The 17,489-nt window shown below is 35.6% G+C and overlaps 1 protein-coding gene across 3 annotated transcripts in view; it reads right to left on the bottom strand.

Moving 5' to 3' along the window:
- Positions 1-1,827: 1,827 nt before the first annotated feature.
- Positions 1,828-17,489, bottom strand: part of NT5C3A (5'-nucleotidase, cytosolic IIIA) — a 48,376-nt gene continuing 32,714 nt past the window's right edge. For 2 of the 3 annotated variants that reach the window (XM_045792895.1, XM_045792894.2), the window contains exons 2-10: positions 16,483-16,537; positions 10,223-10,321; positions 9,038-9,107; positions 7,860-7,906; positions 7,087-7,172; positions 5,547-5,636; positions 3,836-3,998; positions 3,077-3,277; positions 1,828-2,553 (exon numbers count right to left, since the gene is read on the bottom strand). In XM_045792895.1, coding sequence (XP_045648851.1) covers positions 2,452-2,553; positions 3,077-3,277; positions 3,836-3,998; positions 5,547-5,636; positions 7,087-7,172; positions 7,860-7,906; positions 9,038-9,107; positions 10,223-10,321; positions 16,483-16,518 — 894 coding nt within the window. In that variant the 5' untranslated portion in view covers positions 16,519-16,537 and the 3' untranslated portion in view covers positions 1,828-2,451. The remainder of the gene's footprint in view (positions 2,554-3,076; positions 3,278-3,835; positions 3,999-5,546; positions 5,637-7,086; positions 7,173-7,859; positions 7,907-9,037; positions 9,108-10,222; positions 10,322-16,482; positions 16,538-17,489) is intronic. The other variant, XM_045792893.2, reaches the window with a different exon arrangement.

Here is a 17,489-nt window from a genome sequence, read left to right as displayed (position 1 = left end):
CCATGTATCTTTTCCTTCCTGATTTTCCATGGGGTACGCCAAAGAGAAAACCGTAAACCTAAAGTATGGTTAAAAAAACCTCTAATAATCTACCTAATCAACTCTGGTGTCTATTAAACACACCATGGAAAACAGAGTTCTTGCAAAATCACTCTGGAACAAACTAGTATCTCTGACAGTTGTTTTTGCTTTTCAGTTTCATCAAAATCGTTCATCTTAGCACCCAAAATTGCTTTACTCCTAAGGTAAAACTCAAAATTAAAAAAAAAAAAAAAAACCACCCCACAAAACCCCCAAAACCCTAACAGCTAATGCTAGACCCTTTAGAGGATATGGTAGTTACTATACACTGCCAATGTTCACTAGGGCTACGAAAGAGCTTTCGGTCTCCTTCCCTCCAGACTGTTTACACTTTCGTGGATGGGAAAGAGCTAACCATACTGAATACTGGTGCTAAGCTATTCTAAATGCAAATATAAAAACTTAAAAACACACATTGGTGTCGATGACTAAATGTCATCCTCACAGTAATTTATCCAGAGGATGTATCATTACCTTCACTTTATAGATGAGCAAGCTGGGACACAGGTTAAATAATATGTCCTGGTCACACAGCTCCTAAGTGGTAGAAAGAGGATTCAAATCCGGACAGTCTGACTCTATAGCCCATTTCCTAATGGCTACATTAAACTGCTCTGAAAGCTGAACTTGAGAACCAATTGTTTTAAATATCGATAGAAACAGGGGCAGTGAGAGGTGATAGGGTCACAGGCAGGTAGTAGAAGAGGCAGGGGCCTGGCATGATAATCCAGTTAGGGCGTGGCTGGAAGGGGCTAGAGAGCCTGCAGACCCCCCAGGCCTTCATTATATAGGGAGGTGCCTGACCTATATAGTTTTAGTACAGGGCTGAGCCATGACTAGAATGGAGGTCATAACTTCAGTATTCTTTACATTTACACCATGCACCATGCTTCTTTGTAGAAGCATATTATAGCTCCTTTGGAAAACAGTCAATATGGTCAACTCTAATAGCAATACGGGATAAAAAGCTACCTTTAGATCAGAAATTCCCAACTTAAGCAGGGAATAGTCTACTTTTGGCCACTATAGACTTTGTTTCATTGTTTATTATAAAAAGGAGTAGTAGTAGTAGAGGATAAGGATGGGCTGCCCCAGAGAAAAGGTTTTCACTGCAAGACCTTGCCTACCTGCCACATCAAATTGGACTAGAGACTGCCGACCTCACTGGATGTCCAGAACCAGCTGAAACATGTTCTGTATCACAGCTCAGATGCATTACGGAATTAGTCGCTCGTAGACTCTGGAGTGAAAATGGTTAGAGTCAGGGTCACATTTATCACCATGGCAAGTCTAAACCTTGTGGAAACCAATTATGGGGCAGCAGAAATTTGGAATGGGAAGTCAGACTGCAGAGAGGAATGCCAGTTCCTAATTTAGCAGTACTCAGTTTTACTTAACAGGAGACCCAGCTACACTTTGTTCCCTGCCTGTGGCTATTTCTGAAACTCTTAGACTCACAACAAAGTGCCCTCTTTTACTGATACCTTCAATGAGCAAAAAGAATTTTCCCAGTCCCCAGTATTTTCTGTAGGGCTGATTAAATTGCAACTATCTTTTTATCCTTAAACTTATAATGTGTAAGTTTAAAATAGTCAATCTAAATAGACACCATGACAATGACACTAGGATTTCTCTCTCCCTCTTTCCCTCTCTCTCTCTCTCTCTCACACACACACACACACAGGAAAAACACGGTAGGTGCTTAAAAGATATTGTTGAAAAAATGAATAATAATTATCTTGACAGTACAATTTAAAAAGGCTTTTCATTTCATGTGTATTATCAGTGCTTCAATACAGAACATTTTGTAATGATTAGTGACATGTGGATACCAATGGTTTTTTCAAACACTGAGTGCCAATATTTTCTGGTAAATACTGACTTTCACAAAACAGAATAACCAATCATAACACAATTCAGGTGATGGTGGTATCATCAGCATAATTCACCTCAATTACAAAAATGGCAACATTTAAAATCATGCACATTATTTCACCGTTTCATAAAACTTCTTTTTAAACTTACACAAACTTTCACAGAGTAAAAAGTTTCCTCAAAAACCTCATGATAACATTACACTAAAAAATTCACTCTGGAAATGTAGGGAGTTATTTTTCAAATTTTGGCTTTACAATTTTCTTTTTCAATCTGTTAAAAAATAGAGTTGAGGAGTGTGTTGAGAGAGGTGGGGGGAAAAAAGGAGCTTCCAGTCGATGAATTCAATATGTCCAAAAATACCTCAGTAATGGAGAGAAGAAAACTTCAAAAGCAAGAATGCATTATAAATAGAAGTCTTTCAGCAAGATGAACAGGTGAGCAGTTCGCATCAATTGCACCCACAGGAGAGAGGTCTTCTTGAAGAATGCTTGTTTATAGAATCTTCTGTAAGATAGAGTTGGCTACATCCAATGATTCGTCTTTTACTAGAACAATGTCGTAAGAGTCCATGTACTTTTCTAAAAGCTCATCCACCTACAACAGAAACAACAGAAAAATTAAATGGATACGCAGGAAGGAGAAGCAAATAGTTTCAGTGTGAATCTCTGTTAGGTTCAATCTTTTGGGCAAAATGTAGCAAATTAAATTTACTTTCATAAAACCTTTGAAATGAAGAAATACTTTCAAGCTTTGAAGACTCATGGACATAGAAATTATCCCACATGATGGCTTTACTTCCGAAATAATTTCTTTCTAGTCCAGTGGTTCTTAATTGGGGAGACTATGCCCAAGCAACACCTGGCAACACTGGGGACATTTCTGACTCTCATGACTAGGGAGTGCTACAGGTTTTTAGTGGGGAGAGGCCAGAGGAGCCACCCCAATACCGATGGCAGACATATGTATCCCAACTCCCTTAACCACACCAAAGTATAGGGATAAAGAGCAATCAAAATGTCTCTAACTACTTTCTCACATGTTTATAGTAACAACTGCCCATTAAGTTCCATCCTTATTTTTCTTACAAGAAAATTAAATGACAGATCTATATACTTACTCTATCATTTAGATATCCAATTTTCAGGATGTGTTCAACGTTGGCCACTCCATCTGCCATTCTTATGTCCCCTTGAGAATCTCCCAGAAGAATGATGTTGCTATTGTCTTTTAGTCGATTGAAATATTCTGTGTTCTTCAAGGCACCATCATGTTTGTTAAATACATGAATTAGTTCGCCTTTAAATCCTTTCAGCACTCCCTATAAAAATATAAATCCTTTGAAACAATAGGTTTCAAACTGCAAATTCTGTTTATTCTATTTTCACATTCATGATATGTAAGAAGGACTCTGAAAAGTTAATGATTTTCTAGAGACTACTTTAAATGTCAAACACAATGAGCTGAAAATCCAATTTTTACTTTTCATTTGTTTCCTAACTGGAGGTCCCATTTTCTATATATCACAATGTACTGTTTTGACAATTAGAAGAGTTTGTTCAAATAATGACAGTTCTAATTCACTTCTTTTTTTCCACCTATGGATACTGAATCTTCAGAGTTGCTGCATTAAATTACATTAAAAGAACTTTCCCTAATTTTAATATTAGTCTGTAGCTTGGGAAACAAGTTTTAGAAAGGTATATTATTTTTAAAACATGAATATGTATATAACACTGGGAGATGATGAGTCCTATAGTAGGCCTATTGAGTGACCTAATTTAATGAATACACATTCAATAAAAAACAACTGCATTTATATGATTAAAATATATTCAGATTTTAAAAGTAATTATGAAGAATGATTTGCTGTACTTACATTGTCATCAAAATCCATGAAGTTGGACACTACTGTGATGTTTGGGTGATAAACGCCAGCTTGGTGGATTACCTCTTCTAGTATATCACCAATACCAGCCGAAAATATGAACACAGGGATACCGTATTCCTGGAGCTTATCAAAGAAATTCTCATACCCTTCCCTGCAAGATGGAGGTAGGAACTGATTGTTAAAGAGCAAGATATATCTCCTTCTAACTTAGAAATGAAAAAAGCAAAACATTTCTACCTAATTCCATGGCTCATTCATGCCTTTTCAGAATACTGTCCAAGAGCGCGGTTATTGATGTCTATGACAACACTAGTACAAGTTTTTCAAACAACAGTTAATTAACTCTTTGCGTTCCTTTTAATAAAATCTAATAGTACAAATTAGATGCTTTTAGACTCAAATTAAATATGGATATAAGCCTACAGTTCACAATCTATACCATTTAACAGCAAATAGTTAACCACATCTTGAAAAACCTCCCCCTGGAAAACCCATTTAGGGTGAGCTGGAGCACCTCCTGCTGGTCATCCTGGTCAACTACTTCCTCTTAGAAAACCGGAGCGGGAGGAGGGGCAGGAACTGAGGGGCATTCTCTTTACATCTGGCAACTCTCCTACCTAAGGTTTAACAGCTGTCAGTCATGTTCTTATCTTATTAATCCAAGGTTCTTCCCTTTTTGCTCTTCCTGGGCTACAAGTTAAGCTGCCTACAAACGAATGAAATACTTAAACTACCTGTCCTCACACTCTGACATTTAATGCTTTCCTCCTTAGAGGTAGATCACTTTAAAATGTAGCATCGTCAAGAAAAAAAAAAAAAAAAAAAGAAAAGAAAAGAAATGGCATCATCTTATTCACCTAATGAGTTCAAAATTGTTAGAGGTGGTAAACCATACTGAAAAGAAGCTTAAAAATGTTTATCTTATCATTCATGTATTACAAGTATTTTTATTATTTGCTTTCCTAGAGATAGTTTTTAAGCAAGTTTGAGAATTCAGAAAGTAGATTCATGTAACTTTATAAACTTTGAGCAAGAATTTTTTTTAACTTGATTTATAAACATTCCTTTTATATTTCATGTCTTTTCAGAAGTATTCTCTTAAAAATTTCAAAATGGTCCTGGTTTCATAAATTTCTAAGTTAGTCCTGAATTTTTTTTAAAGTACTATTTATTTAAGTATTCTCTACACCCAACATGGGGCTCGACCACGAACATGACCCTGAGATCGAGTCACATGCTCTTCAGATTGAGCAAGCCGTGCTCCCCTACTCTTGAAATTTTTAAGGTGGAGAAAGGAAATGTACATTAGAACGTAAATCTCAGGGTGTGTGGGTGGCTCAGTCGGTTGAGCTTCTGACTCGAGATCTCAGCTCAGGTCAAGATAGTTCAAACCCCCAGTTGGGCTCCATGCTGGGTGTGGCACCTACCTAAAAAAAGAAAGAAAAGAAAAGAAAAGAAAAGACAAGAAAAGAAAAGAAAAAAGAAAAGAAAGAACTTAAATCTCCCAAGGCTCTATTCCCTATACCAAGATCTAACATGTCATTCTAAATTCCTTACCTCACCCTATTCCGTGATAGCTGGCAGATTTTGGCTCGGTCTTTATATGCATATAGTTATAGATTATTTTAATAAAAACACACACTTGAATACATATATAAGTCTGTAGACAATTAACAGCAAAAACACCCAAGAAACTTACTTGAGCATAACATCAGATTCTGCCACAATTTCTTTAAGTTTAGCTTTTGGTAAAGCTTGTTCAACAAGCAAACCATGTGATTTAGTATACCTGGAGTCAATGATCAAAGAAAAAGAATATCAATTAAAACAAATTAAAACTATCATCTTCATTAAAAAGCATTCTTCAGTAATAAATAATGCAGTATTTCATTCATCATAATTTGGACTTAAATTTTAGAAATTTAAGTTCATCACTAATGAATGTATATCCTAATGTCTCAAAATGTAGTAGAACATGTTCTTACATGCATTGCCCAGTTCTCTCCCAAGCCTCCTAGTTTAAATGTGCTAATAAGATAATGAAAGGATACTATGCGTAAACCTTTCCTCAGTCTACAGGTAAGACCTGAATCCAACCTCGGGAGGCATAATCACTTCTCTGATTACAAGAAGAATTACAGCAAAGCCATTTGTTTCACCTGCGTGTAGTCTAAATTGTCGTGAAATACCTAAGTACTGAAGGTGCTACCTAGTGTGCAAGAGAGAAAATCCTCGTTATGATGCTTTATGATTAATCAAAGTACCTATAATCACCACATCTCAGTCACAGACCTTTAGAACCTCTCTACCTGATACGCAGAAGTCCTGTGACCCTCCTAAGTGACCCTCCACTCTAGGTCAGCTCCTATCATGTTAGTGAGCTCGTTCTGTCAGGGAAGCTTATATTATTGCTAGAAAATTCTAATTACTAGACTGTCCTCTCCTTCATCACGCTGAAATCAATCTTCTTAAAACTTCCAAGTCTGACTTCAGTTCTGCTTCCACAGGTATGTGGCCCAGGTCCAACTTTTCAACATTTTGTACATAAACATTAATTAAATGTGCAAGCTCTTCAGGTTAGGTCATAGGATAATGAAGATAAATAACATCACTCCTGGTCTCTTAAGATTCCAAAACCACAGTTGCTGCTTCTCAAATCACAGCTTTCTCTATTCTGTGAAATGTTCCCCAAATGGGATGGCTCCAGTTCCTGTGATTTTCTTAGTGGCCTCCTCTGACACACTCTATGCTTGTCAACTTTCTCTTAATAGCAGCATTCTCTCTGGACTCAACACAATGCTCAGTGTGGTTTGCTCGGAAGGGTGTATTTCCATTAATGCAACCAACACCAGGGGTCCATTTCTCAGCAACATGTCAACCTGCTGGCTCCAGCTCAGTTCAGAGGCAATTTAAACCCCAATTCTTTTTCTTTACACATTCAGCCACATTTTGTCCATATACTTTAAAAAAATCCTTGTTTTTAATTTAAGGCTTGAGCGCACAATTCTAAATTTATCCTCACTGATCTTCATCTTAAAAAAACAGAATAAAACAAGTTCTAGACTGTTAGAGTGATTAGAAAATTATAGTTCATTCTGTTATATTTAATCACTGCTCTAACTCACTGGATAGTTTATGAATCTATTATATACAGTACAGGGGGAAAATAAGCCATTAGTTATAACTGCAATGTTATTTTATTATATTTTTAACCCTCCCATTGCCTGATACACACTTACCATTCTACCATATAGGGGTACTTCTCTTCCATGGTAAGACCAGGGTCAATTTCAATAGCATAATATTTTTCCTTTAGTTGCAGTAACTAGAAATAAATGAATAACTTAATTATGAGGATGACAGAGGTTTCATCAAGCTGCTGAGTTTTAAAGAAAGCAAAACGATATAAACAAATGGTTTCCATAAACTGCTGTTAAAGATTAAATCATGAGTACCTGGCTAATGCATGTATCAACTGAAGAGATCTTTGTTGATCTAGTTTATATGTAACAAAGTACTTTCAGGTCAGCAATTCTGTGAAACTGACTAATAATCAAATTATTACTACAAAAACCCCTTTCGTTCTCATATAAAAAAAAGTATTAAATTTGGTTCATCTTTGGAGTCCTATGTTGTTAACACAGACACGGATAGACACATACTCAAGGAAAGCAGAGAACTGAGGCAATTTCCTGGTCAATTTAAAGGAGCCAAACCTACACAAAACCAAAGTACTTTTGTTCTAATGTACAGCTAATGTAAGAACACCAGAATATTTTAATAATCAATTAAAAGTTTTTTATGTAAATTTTGTTGTTTTTGTTAAAAAATTAATTTTTTCTTTAAAATAATGCTGAGAGTGTATAACCCACACAAGAAAACTAACATTCAGTGTTTACTATGTCCTAGGTATGCTTAGTACTTTATATCCACTGTTTGTGTGAACGAACCTAAAGAAATTCTTAGGCAAAAAGAAGTCTTTGAGTAACTCTGGATTACCGTTAGTGTTTACCTTTTTTCGACATTCATCTGTAACCAGCTTACTGTTGTCAATGACATCTGAGGAGTGAAAGTAAACTAGCATTAAAAGAAATACTCTGATTGATGCTATCACTACTTTAAATAACTTACTACTTTTAAGTTTAAATGCCAAGTCCACTAGCATGGTCATTACAACTTTTGGCCTTAGTGCTATAATACACATAGCATTGCTAGAGAATCTAATGGTTTAAAATCTAAACTTTGGATCGAAAGCTTTCTTCCTACATTTGGGAGTACTTCATTAGAAATTCTCCAAAGAATTACTGGGCCAAGCTTGCTGTCTTCCTCATTAGTCTTTATTTAATTCTGTCCTATTTTTTAGTGTTGGGCGAGGGAAGAGGAGGAAATCCCCACGGAAAGTGTATTTCTTAGAGTTGTTTTTCATTTTCCTGAAGGTATGCTATATGATTACAGGAGAGGTTCTGAGAAAGTGCTGTAAGCCACGGCATGAGAATCACTTGGACTCCTTATTGAAAAAAAATTAAGAAATAAAGAACAACTGAGTAATTCTGAAAAAAAAAAAAAAAAAAAGAATTACTGGGCCAAAGGGTATGATTTCTAGTGGTTTTAATATAAATTATCAAAATGAATTCTCAAATTCCACATGCACCTCCAATAAACGAGAGGCCTTATATCACTGCTTCCTTCTCAGGTGGAAGAGTAAACTCTTACTCTTTTAAAACTCACTGCCAAGTTTGGAAAATAAAAAAGGTGTATTATTCTACCAACAAATTTTAATTGGATATTTATTTAATCACTCTTTTACTTAATTTATGTATCAACAACAAAAAAATTCAGTAATGTTCTTAGAAAACCAGAGTGGTTGATAAATGCTATTTCCTTAGGTCAGTCCAAAGTTTAAAATCCATGTAAATGTTTCTTGAATAAATAATGAACAGATCGCATTTGGAGAAAATTTTCAGAAGTCTTCATTCCTCTTGCAACCAAAACCACACTTGAAAATAGCCATTTATATAACATGGGAAAAAAACAAATCCTCAAAATCTAAGAAGAAAAAGGCAGGACTTCTTACTTTCAATGTCCAAAAAGAAGAAAAAAACCCCAGCCAATCTCATAGATCATATAGGTAAGAAAGGATCTTCAAATAAGAATTACTTTCACGAATTTGTTTACAAATGCCACACTTACAATGACATGTTGGGCATCTTTTCCCTTCATAGGAAAATCTACTCAGTGTCATATCAAAGTCTGTTATTATCTGTAAAGAAAGGGGGAAAGGCATTATGGAACATACAGCCACAGAAGGCAGACACGTACTGCACCCTTCCTAGAGGTATGGGACCTTGCTCAGTCCCTGACAACCACCCCCTCCCCCCCTCCCCCACCCCACTCGGGCCCTCATAGTTTATTCTCTCTTCATTCTGTTTTCTAATGTAGCTCTCTATTGGGAACAGCAGCCCTATCTCCTCCAACTGCAAATTCCTGTAATGATTAACCAGATTTTATTTGGTGGCCAGGCTATGGCACTGAAGCTAGCGCCTTGTGGTTAAGTCCTGGGAATCACCTTAACTATGCAGTGAAGTGCCCTAACATTGTCACCAAATAAAATCTGATTAATCGGTATAAAAATCTGCAGTTGCAGGTGACTGGGCTACTGTTCTTGATAGAGATAAAATGTTGCACAATTTCAACCCACCTGGTCAATGTACAAAAATGCAGTGGAGGCAATTAAACTGTATGAAGCTCTCAATTAAAAAGAAGGACATCCTGTCATAAAATACAACATGGATGAACCTTGAGGGTACATTATGCTAAGTGAAATAAGTCACTTAGAGATGGACAAATTCTGCATGAGTCCACTTGTGTGAGGTATTTAAATTGGTCAGACTCATAGAAGTGGAAAATAGAATGGTGGTGGTCAGTGCCTGGGGGTGGGTGAGGAAGGAAATGCGGGGTTGCTCTTCTATGGGTATAGAGTTTCAGTCATGCAGGATGAGGAAATTCTAGAGATCTGCTGTATAACAATTCACACAGAGTTAACAACACTGTACTGTACACTTAAACATTTATTAAGAGAACAGATTTCATATTACATGTTTTTTACCATAATAAAAAACATATCCCCAGTGTGGGGCTTGAACTTAAGACCCTGAGATTAACACCTGAGCTGAGATCAAAAGTTGGATGCTCAACTGACTGAGCCACCCAGGTGCCCCAAATTTGAATATTACTCTTAAAATGGCTTAATATTTATGCACAGCATTAGTTAGCTTAGAACTTAGTATTACTCAGCTTTGGGCAAAACATGAGATGAGTCCGCCTGAACATTGAAAATAAAGACTTAATAATAAAGACTTCTTGATAATTATTCACCTGAAGTTTGGGAGCTCCTCCCTTAATAAGACCACAGATAATTTCTTCTACTCTTGCAGGGTTCTTGATTCGAACTGAACTTCTCTGGAATTCAGGCATCTAAAAAATAAAAGGAAGTTAATTAACTATTTTTAATTCCTCTTTCCCCAGGTGTTTTTTTTTTTTTAAAGATTTTATTTATTTATTTGACAGAGACAGCCAGCGAGAGAGGGAACACAAGCAGAGGGAGTGGGAGAGGAAGAAGCAGGCTCCTAGCAGAGAAGCCTGATGTGGGGCTCGATCCCAGAACTCCGGGATCAGGCCCTGAGCCGAAAGGCAGATGCTTAACGACTGAGCCACCCAGGTGCCCCTCCCCAGGTGTTTTTGATACCAAGCAGAAGCTTATATTATTTTAAGATGTAAAAATGTTGAGGCATTATTTTTAAAAAAATAAATCATCATAGCAAATTACCATTTATACACATAAAATTTTTTGAAGCACATCAATAGTTTCCATCTCGAAGATTAAAACAAAATTATATTTGTAATATATTATCAGAAAGGGTAATTCTTCTAATTATAAAAATCATGCATGGTTACCACAGAAATAACAGAAAAAATATAAAAAAGAAAAGAAACATGGCTTGGAACTTTACCTGAAGATAAACAAATAAACATTTAAATTTATTTTCCATTATTTTCACTTCTATGATTACAAACATGCCTGTATATGCACATAGTTTATCTCATTCTCATATATTTTTTCATCTGCCTTCTTAAAATTAATATTATTTCATACAGTTATAAAAATGTTTTTAGCAGAATTCATTAATCAAAATAAAACCCTTGAGTAGAAAAGAATATCTGAACTTTGTGATAAAGAGTTTTCTTATAAGATCTTTCTGCTTAAGGGGCCCCTGGGTGGCTCAGTTGGTCAACCATCTGACTCTTGAGTTCAGCTCAGGTCTTGAGTTCAGGTTGTGAGATCAAGCCCCGCATTGGGCTCCACAATGGGCATGGAGCCTACTTAAAAAAACAAAACAAAACCAACCAACAAACAAAAAAACTTTCCGCTTAAGATTTAGGTGATATTTATGTTTACATTTAAAAAAATCTTAGCAGAAAGGTAACAAATATTACATGATTATTCCCCACAAGTGTACCTTTGTGCAGGTTATTAAAATATATTTTAAATATATTTAACTTGAAAAGGTGCTTCAAGATCTTTGTTCCTTTATTGTACTATATCCCAAATAATTTCATTGTTCTTGGCATAAATTCTACAACAAATTTATATCGAGTTAAGACAACTACTAAAAAGTATGAGACCACCAGCATAAGACTCTTGATCTCGGGGTCATGAGTTCAAGACCCATGTTGGGCATGGAGCCTACTTAAAAACAAACAAACAAAAAAACCTATTAGAACACCTGGGTTTAGGCAGCTACTGGGCTGGTCTATTCAGGATTTAGTGTTGCTCAACAATTTAATGTTAAATATTGTTTCTTTCTTCTACCCTATCAGAGAATGAAACTGATCAGAGACAAATGCACAGTAAGTGCTCTTAGAGCATGTGTACAAGAATACTGGGGGGAAGAAGATTAGAGGGTATGTAATAGCTCCACAGTATAAAAAGATAGTAAGAACCTCAAATCAAGGTTCTATACTGGTTTGTACCCAGTAACCTTTATTCACTTTTTATGCTGTTATTCTGGGTATGTTACCACCAATATTAATATATTTCATGTGAACCACAGACATGATTATGGAAAATTCCCTAGACCTTATCGCTCTGCTCCTAGAGCATATGACCAGTTGAGTATCTCAAGTCCTATGCTGTCTCTGCATAATAAACAAAAATTAGAAAATCGGAAAAAGGCTAAAATGTTTTCCTAAGACTGAAAGATACATATGGAAGTGTATGGGAAAGAAATGTTAACATTAAAATTTTCTCCATGAATGAAAGATGCTACAATACACTTAATTTTAAAAAGCCATATTTAAATAGCACAGGATAACCTGCAATGCAACTAACTTTCATACACTGATTCTTTTAACTTAACTGGACTTTAAAGGTGTCAACAGAATAATGGTTATCTAAATATTTATTTATTTGACAACGATTTTTCAAAGGATGAGAAAAGTAAATAGGCACTTATTCCTACATTCCCTTTCTTCATTCATTAATCCATTAATTTGCTTAACAAATATTTACCTGTATCTACTTTGTGTCAGATGCTAGATGCCAGGGATATGATGACTAGCAGTACTTACACCATTTTCCTGTTGAGTTTTGGAAACTGTTGCTGTTTTGGAATATCACTTCTGTAGCTCCCTTAGAAATACCTTAACTAGTAAGTTCATCTCCTAACAACTAAATGCTGCTCTTACCTCTGCCTTAACTGGCAGATGCATAGTAATCAGCATATGCTTAACTTAATAACTAACCCATTACTGAAAGCAACAGAATATATGTGTCACTAACTACATTTTCACCAAGAAAATTAAATATTTTATTTCAGTGTGTCCATACTGACAAAGATGTCCTGCCTCATGCAAATCACATCCTACAATACTTTCAATTAAAAAAAAAAAAAAAAAGCACACCCAACACCCATATTTAAATAGGATAGGATAACCTCTCTCAGATAATGAATAGGAAAATAGTACCAAAGCTACTTCAAAGTAGGCTGGTTGCTACTAGGTTAACAACCATTAGACTGGATTATAATATCACTAGGGCCTGAAAGACAACCAGAGGCTGGAGGCATTGATATCCCTGCTTCTGTACAACAGCCATTCATTTTCAGCAATGAATACCCAAATAGCACTGGAGTGAAATCACAGCGATGAGAACAGATAAAAGAGCAGCAGAGAACACAACAGGAAAGAGGGCACAGGTGTAAGAAATTTAAAAACGATAATTATATCTGCTTTGGGTTATATATTAATATACCACCCCGGCCCCTTCCACGATACACATACAATGTCACCAAAGCATATCATAAATACTTGTCAGGAACTTGAGATATTAGGCATTTTACTCAAATATTTTAGAATGCAACCTAAGAAATACATATTTTAAATACTACATGAAATATGTCAAAGAATGTCAGAATATCAGAATATTAAGAAGTATACTGCAGGAATATACATTCATCATACATCACATACTATCGTTACCTCCTCAAATCCCTTCCGTAATTCTTCTTGGACAAAACCACACATGTTTGGTAGCACTTAAAATAATGATACTTCAAGTCTGAAGGGCAAGTTATTTTGAACCGTCCGAAACTTTTCAACTTGATTATGATATAATTTTATGGCAAAAAAAGGGGGGGGCTAAAAATGTCCATCACTTGCAAACAAAAGAAAACAAATTTATTTTATAAGGCATAAAATGCTGAAGGAGCAGTTTTCCTGACAAGAATCAGGGCACTTTGGTTGACTGGAGCCAAATCTGACCTAATGCTAAAGATGACTAACAAAAACCTAAAATTCATGTATTCTGGCTATAAAAGGCATTTGTACAGACAATCATTATCTACTTCCATAAGCAAAAAGCAGACTTCTAAAGAAGTTGATTTCAAAGTTATACAGTTTTATTCACAACTCTACAGCAATATTTGATTATTTGATACTATCTTGCAAATACACTGAGATAAGATATAAGAGTATCTGCATGGTATAGTCACAAAATTGTCCTAATGATGTTTTATCTGTATTTCTCTGAAAATGGCCCACATAAAAATTAGCTTAAATGATTTAGGAATTTTGTCTGAAGTTCTCTGAAAAAATTCTGAAAATTTTTTTTTTCCCCAATGTTCATATTTGGTACAAGCAAAAGACTTCATTACTACATTGGTACAAAGGAGCGGGCACTACAATTTTCATGTAACTACATAAAAAGTATAGATCCAAAGCTCCCTATTCAGACTGGTATATTCAACTCACATACGTGGATGGTTCTATGATTTATTTGGAATATTAAGCATTACGTAAGTGTGGTGATAGCCAATTCCCCTTGCCTACCACATTTTTTGGCCTGTCTCCACATTAAGGGAGTGTAGGCCAAATTCATTCGTTCAACATATAGTTATTAAGCGTAAGGCAGCTCTGTAAGAGATACTAAAGTTTTAGTAAGACAAACATCTTAAACTCAAGGTGCATGTTCTCTGACATGGATTGTAATACCGGAGCCCAAATAAGTAATACATTGCTTAGACATCCAGATAAAATACAAGAGGAACATAAGGGACTGTGATTACCAAAAGAGGAAGAGCCAACTGAACTAGGCTTTCAAAGAGAAGCTGGATTTGTATATGTGGAGATCATGAGCCAAAGTGCAGGGTCTAATGTGAGAAAAAGACAAATAGCTCTGTCTAGAACTTTACTATATGTGGCGAAGAGAGAGAGAGAGAGCGAGAGGGAGGAAGAGAGAGAGAGAGTTTGTGTGTGTAAAGAATGGAAAGAGATTTGGAGCCAGATCATGAGAATTTAAGTATAACCTCCTTTAAGGAACTGCCAACTTAAAAGATTTATCAACATTTTTAGAAAAGCAAGCCCCAAGGTAAAAATTGTGCTACTTAATGCAATGATAGTAAAAAAAAAACAAAACAAAAAACCCCCACAAGTATGTACCATTTTTTGGCTGGTTTTCCTTCAACAATCTCTTTATAGGTTGACTACAGTGCTACTTACTTCCAAAGAAGACACGTTAGAGAGTTCTGGGACCCAAGTAACAACAATTTATATGGTAGGACATTCCTACATCATTTGTATTCATTTTGGTTAAAAAAAATCAAGTCAAGCAAAAAAAGAAGTTTAGATTCACTTAATTTTACATATCAGAGACAAATTTCAATGCAACAGAAGCAACGGTTATGCCGATGTATTGGGCTGAACCAAATGAAACTGCCAATGCTGGGCTATTCAACATACAAAAAAAGCACAGCAATTTCATATGCTCCCTCCTAATGGCAGTAACTACACTGCTGGCAATTTAATCAGCACTTTGAAGCAGCCTTCACCTCCTGTCGCACGCTGGATGAGGACAGCTAAGATGAACAAGAGGTTTATTAATTGTGACACAAAGCTGTTTGCATGCTCAGTCATGTTCTGGCTTACAGGCTCAAACAAAAAGAAAACTAGAAAGAAAGGGGAAGAAAAAAATACAAGAGAAAAGGAAGAATGACAACAAAACAACAGAAAGAGAAGATATAAGGTGATCGTGGGGCAGTTGTCCTCTTTAAAAGAGAGAGAAATTGTGATTTCTTAGGATTTTACCACTATGAATATGGAAAACGGATATAATTTTTTCCATACGTACAAATGCTACTTACATAGTTAAAACACTCACTAACATAACATAGGGAATTAACGTTTACTGAGTGCTTACTATGTGCTATTAGGCACTTTACATAGTTTTCCATTAAATATGAATAAGAACATTTCATTCATAAGATGAATAAGGTCTGAAAATCCAACGTATGCTATGGTGACTATAGTTTATAACACTCTATTGTATAACTGAAATTGGCTAAGAGAGTGGAACTTAAATGTTCCGGACCCCCCACCCCCTCCCCCACCAAAAAAAAAGGGTAAATACATGAGGTGATGGATTTGTTGACTGGATGGGGAAGGTGATTCACAATGTATATCAAATCTCTATCACACTGTATACTTTAAGTATCTCGCAATTTTGTCAATTATATCTCAATGAAGTTGGGAAAAATATGAATAAAACAAGAGTTTGGTGGTTTCATACAATTTCTTAAAGGTGAGATTATTACCTTCATTCAAGGGTATCATAGCTCTTAAGGACTAAATTAACATCTGAAGCCGGTTTTGACTCAAGGCCTATATTTTTCCTTCCTCATTCTAATACCTATAATGCAACGTGCTCTACTGTTATATAAGAAGTTTTTTATTTCTTTAACTTAAAGATTCGTCATTTTAATTCAGAAGCTTAAAACATCTCATGCTGTATAATTTAAGTGTGTTATTGCTGAGCAAGGAAAATTTAGCACAAAAAGGAATGGGATAACCATTTTAGATGTTGAGAAACACTATAATACACATTATATTTCAAGCAAAAAAATTTTTCTAAGGTAAGTTGAAATCCAATTTAACAAATATTTGAGGTTGTATTGTGTATCAAACACTGTGAAGAAAGACCTGCATAAAGTTACAGTCCCATAATTAATGATCTGGTTAGAGACAGGTAAAAGTGGTGAAGATTCACCATTAATAAATGGAACTGGAAATACTCAAATACCCACCATTTTCACATGTACAGCAGAATCTTGATTAGGCATTTCTTGGTTATCCAATCTTCTGGATTTCCCCAGGTGATGTCACAGTAAAAGAGAGAGAAAAAAAGTACACGTGACATACATATATTTCAGGCTGTTCCTGTAGGTTAATGACATAGTAAGGTGGTACTTTTGGTTTGACTTAAATACCAAGTTACCGAAGGCGCCTTTTCCTCTTTCCTAAGAAGCTCAGCAAAGATTTTCTCTATCTTACAAAGGTTGGAGTTAAAAATTTTGTATGAAAAATTTGCAGCTCTCCTATAAGAACTTATATAGTGTTAATAAGATGCGAATAAAGAGTTAAGGTAAAGTTTATATTTGCAAGAAAATGCTTTATTATGAGAATATTTTATCAACATTTGCTCTACACATAAGGATGAAGTTTGTGGGAAATTTATGCATTACTATTACTGAATCAATGAAGGAAGATATGAATAGAACATAAGGAGAAATGTAATACACAAAAGTCAAGTTTATTCTTCAATTTTCCCATATTAAACTCTAATTTTGTGAAATGAGGCAACTACTATCTGAGTTAGTGTCCTGGCCCAGAATAAGTACGTGATAGTGTTAACTAAATGATCATTTTATGGGTTTGGGTGGAATTTATACATATCAATTTGTTAAACTAAAAGACGTAGTTTTTAAAACATCTCTCAATAAAATAAAATACGTCTTATCATTCTATCTTTTTTTTTTTCATTTTTGCAGCATCAATCTTAGGGAAAATTACTTACTTTTGTTCCTCAATGACTTTACTTTTATTTTACGCTAGGTACGTAAAATTTTTTTAACAAAAGCAGTATTTAAAAAGGGCAACTTGGGGCACCTGGGTGGCTCAGTCGTTAAGCGTCTGCCTTCGGCTCGGGGCGTGATCCCAGAGTCCTGGGATCGAGCCCCGTGTCAGGCTCCCTGCTCCACTGGCAAGCCTGCTTCTTCCTCTCCCACTCCCCTGCTTGTGTTCCCTCTCTCGC

The sequence above is a fragment of the Ursus americanus genome, chromosome 3 (assembly GCF_024610735.1).
Source record: "Ursus americanus isolate L20-20 chromosome 3, mUrsAme1.1.p, whole genome shotgun sequence".
Classification (NCBI taxonomy): domain Eukaryota; kingdom Metazoa; phylum Chordata; class Mammalia; order Carnivora; family Ursidae; genus Ursus; species Ursus americanus.
This window is presented reverse-complemented; position numbering and strand designations above follow the sequence as displayed.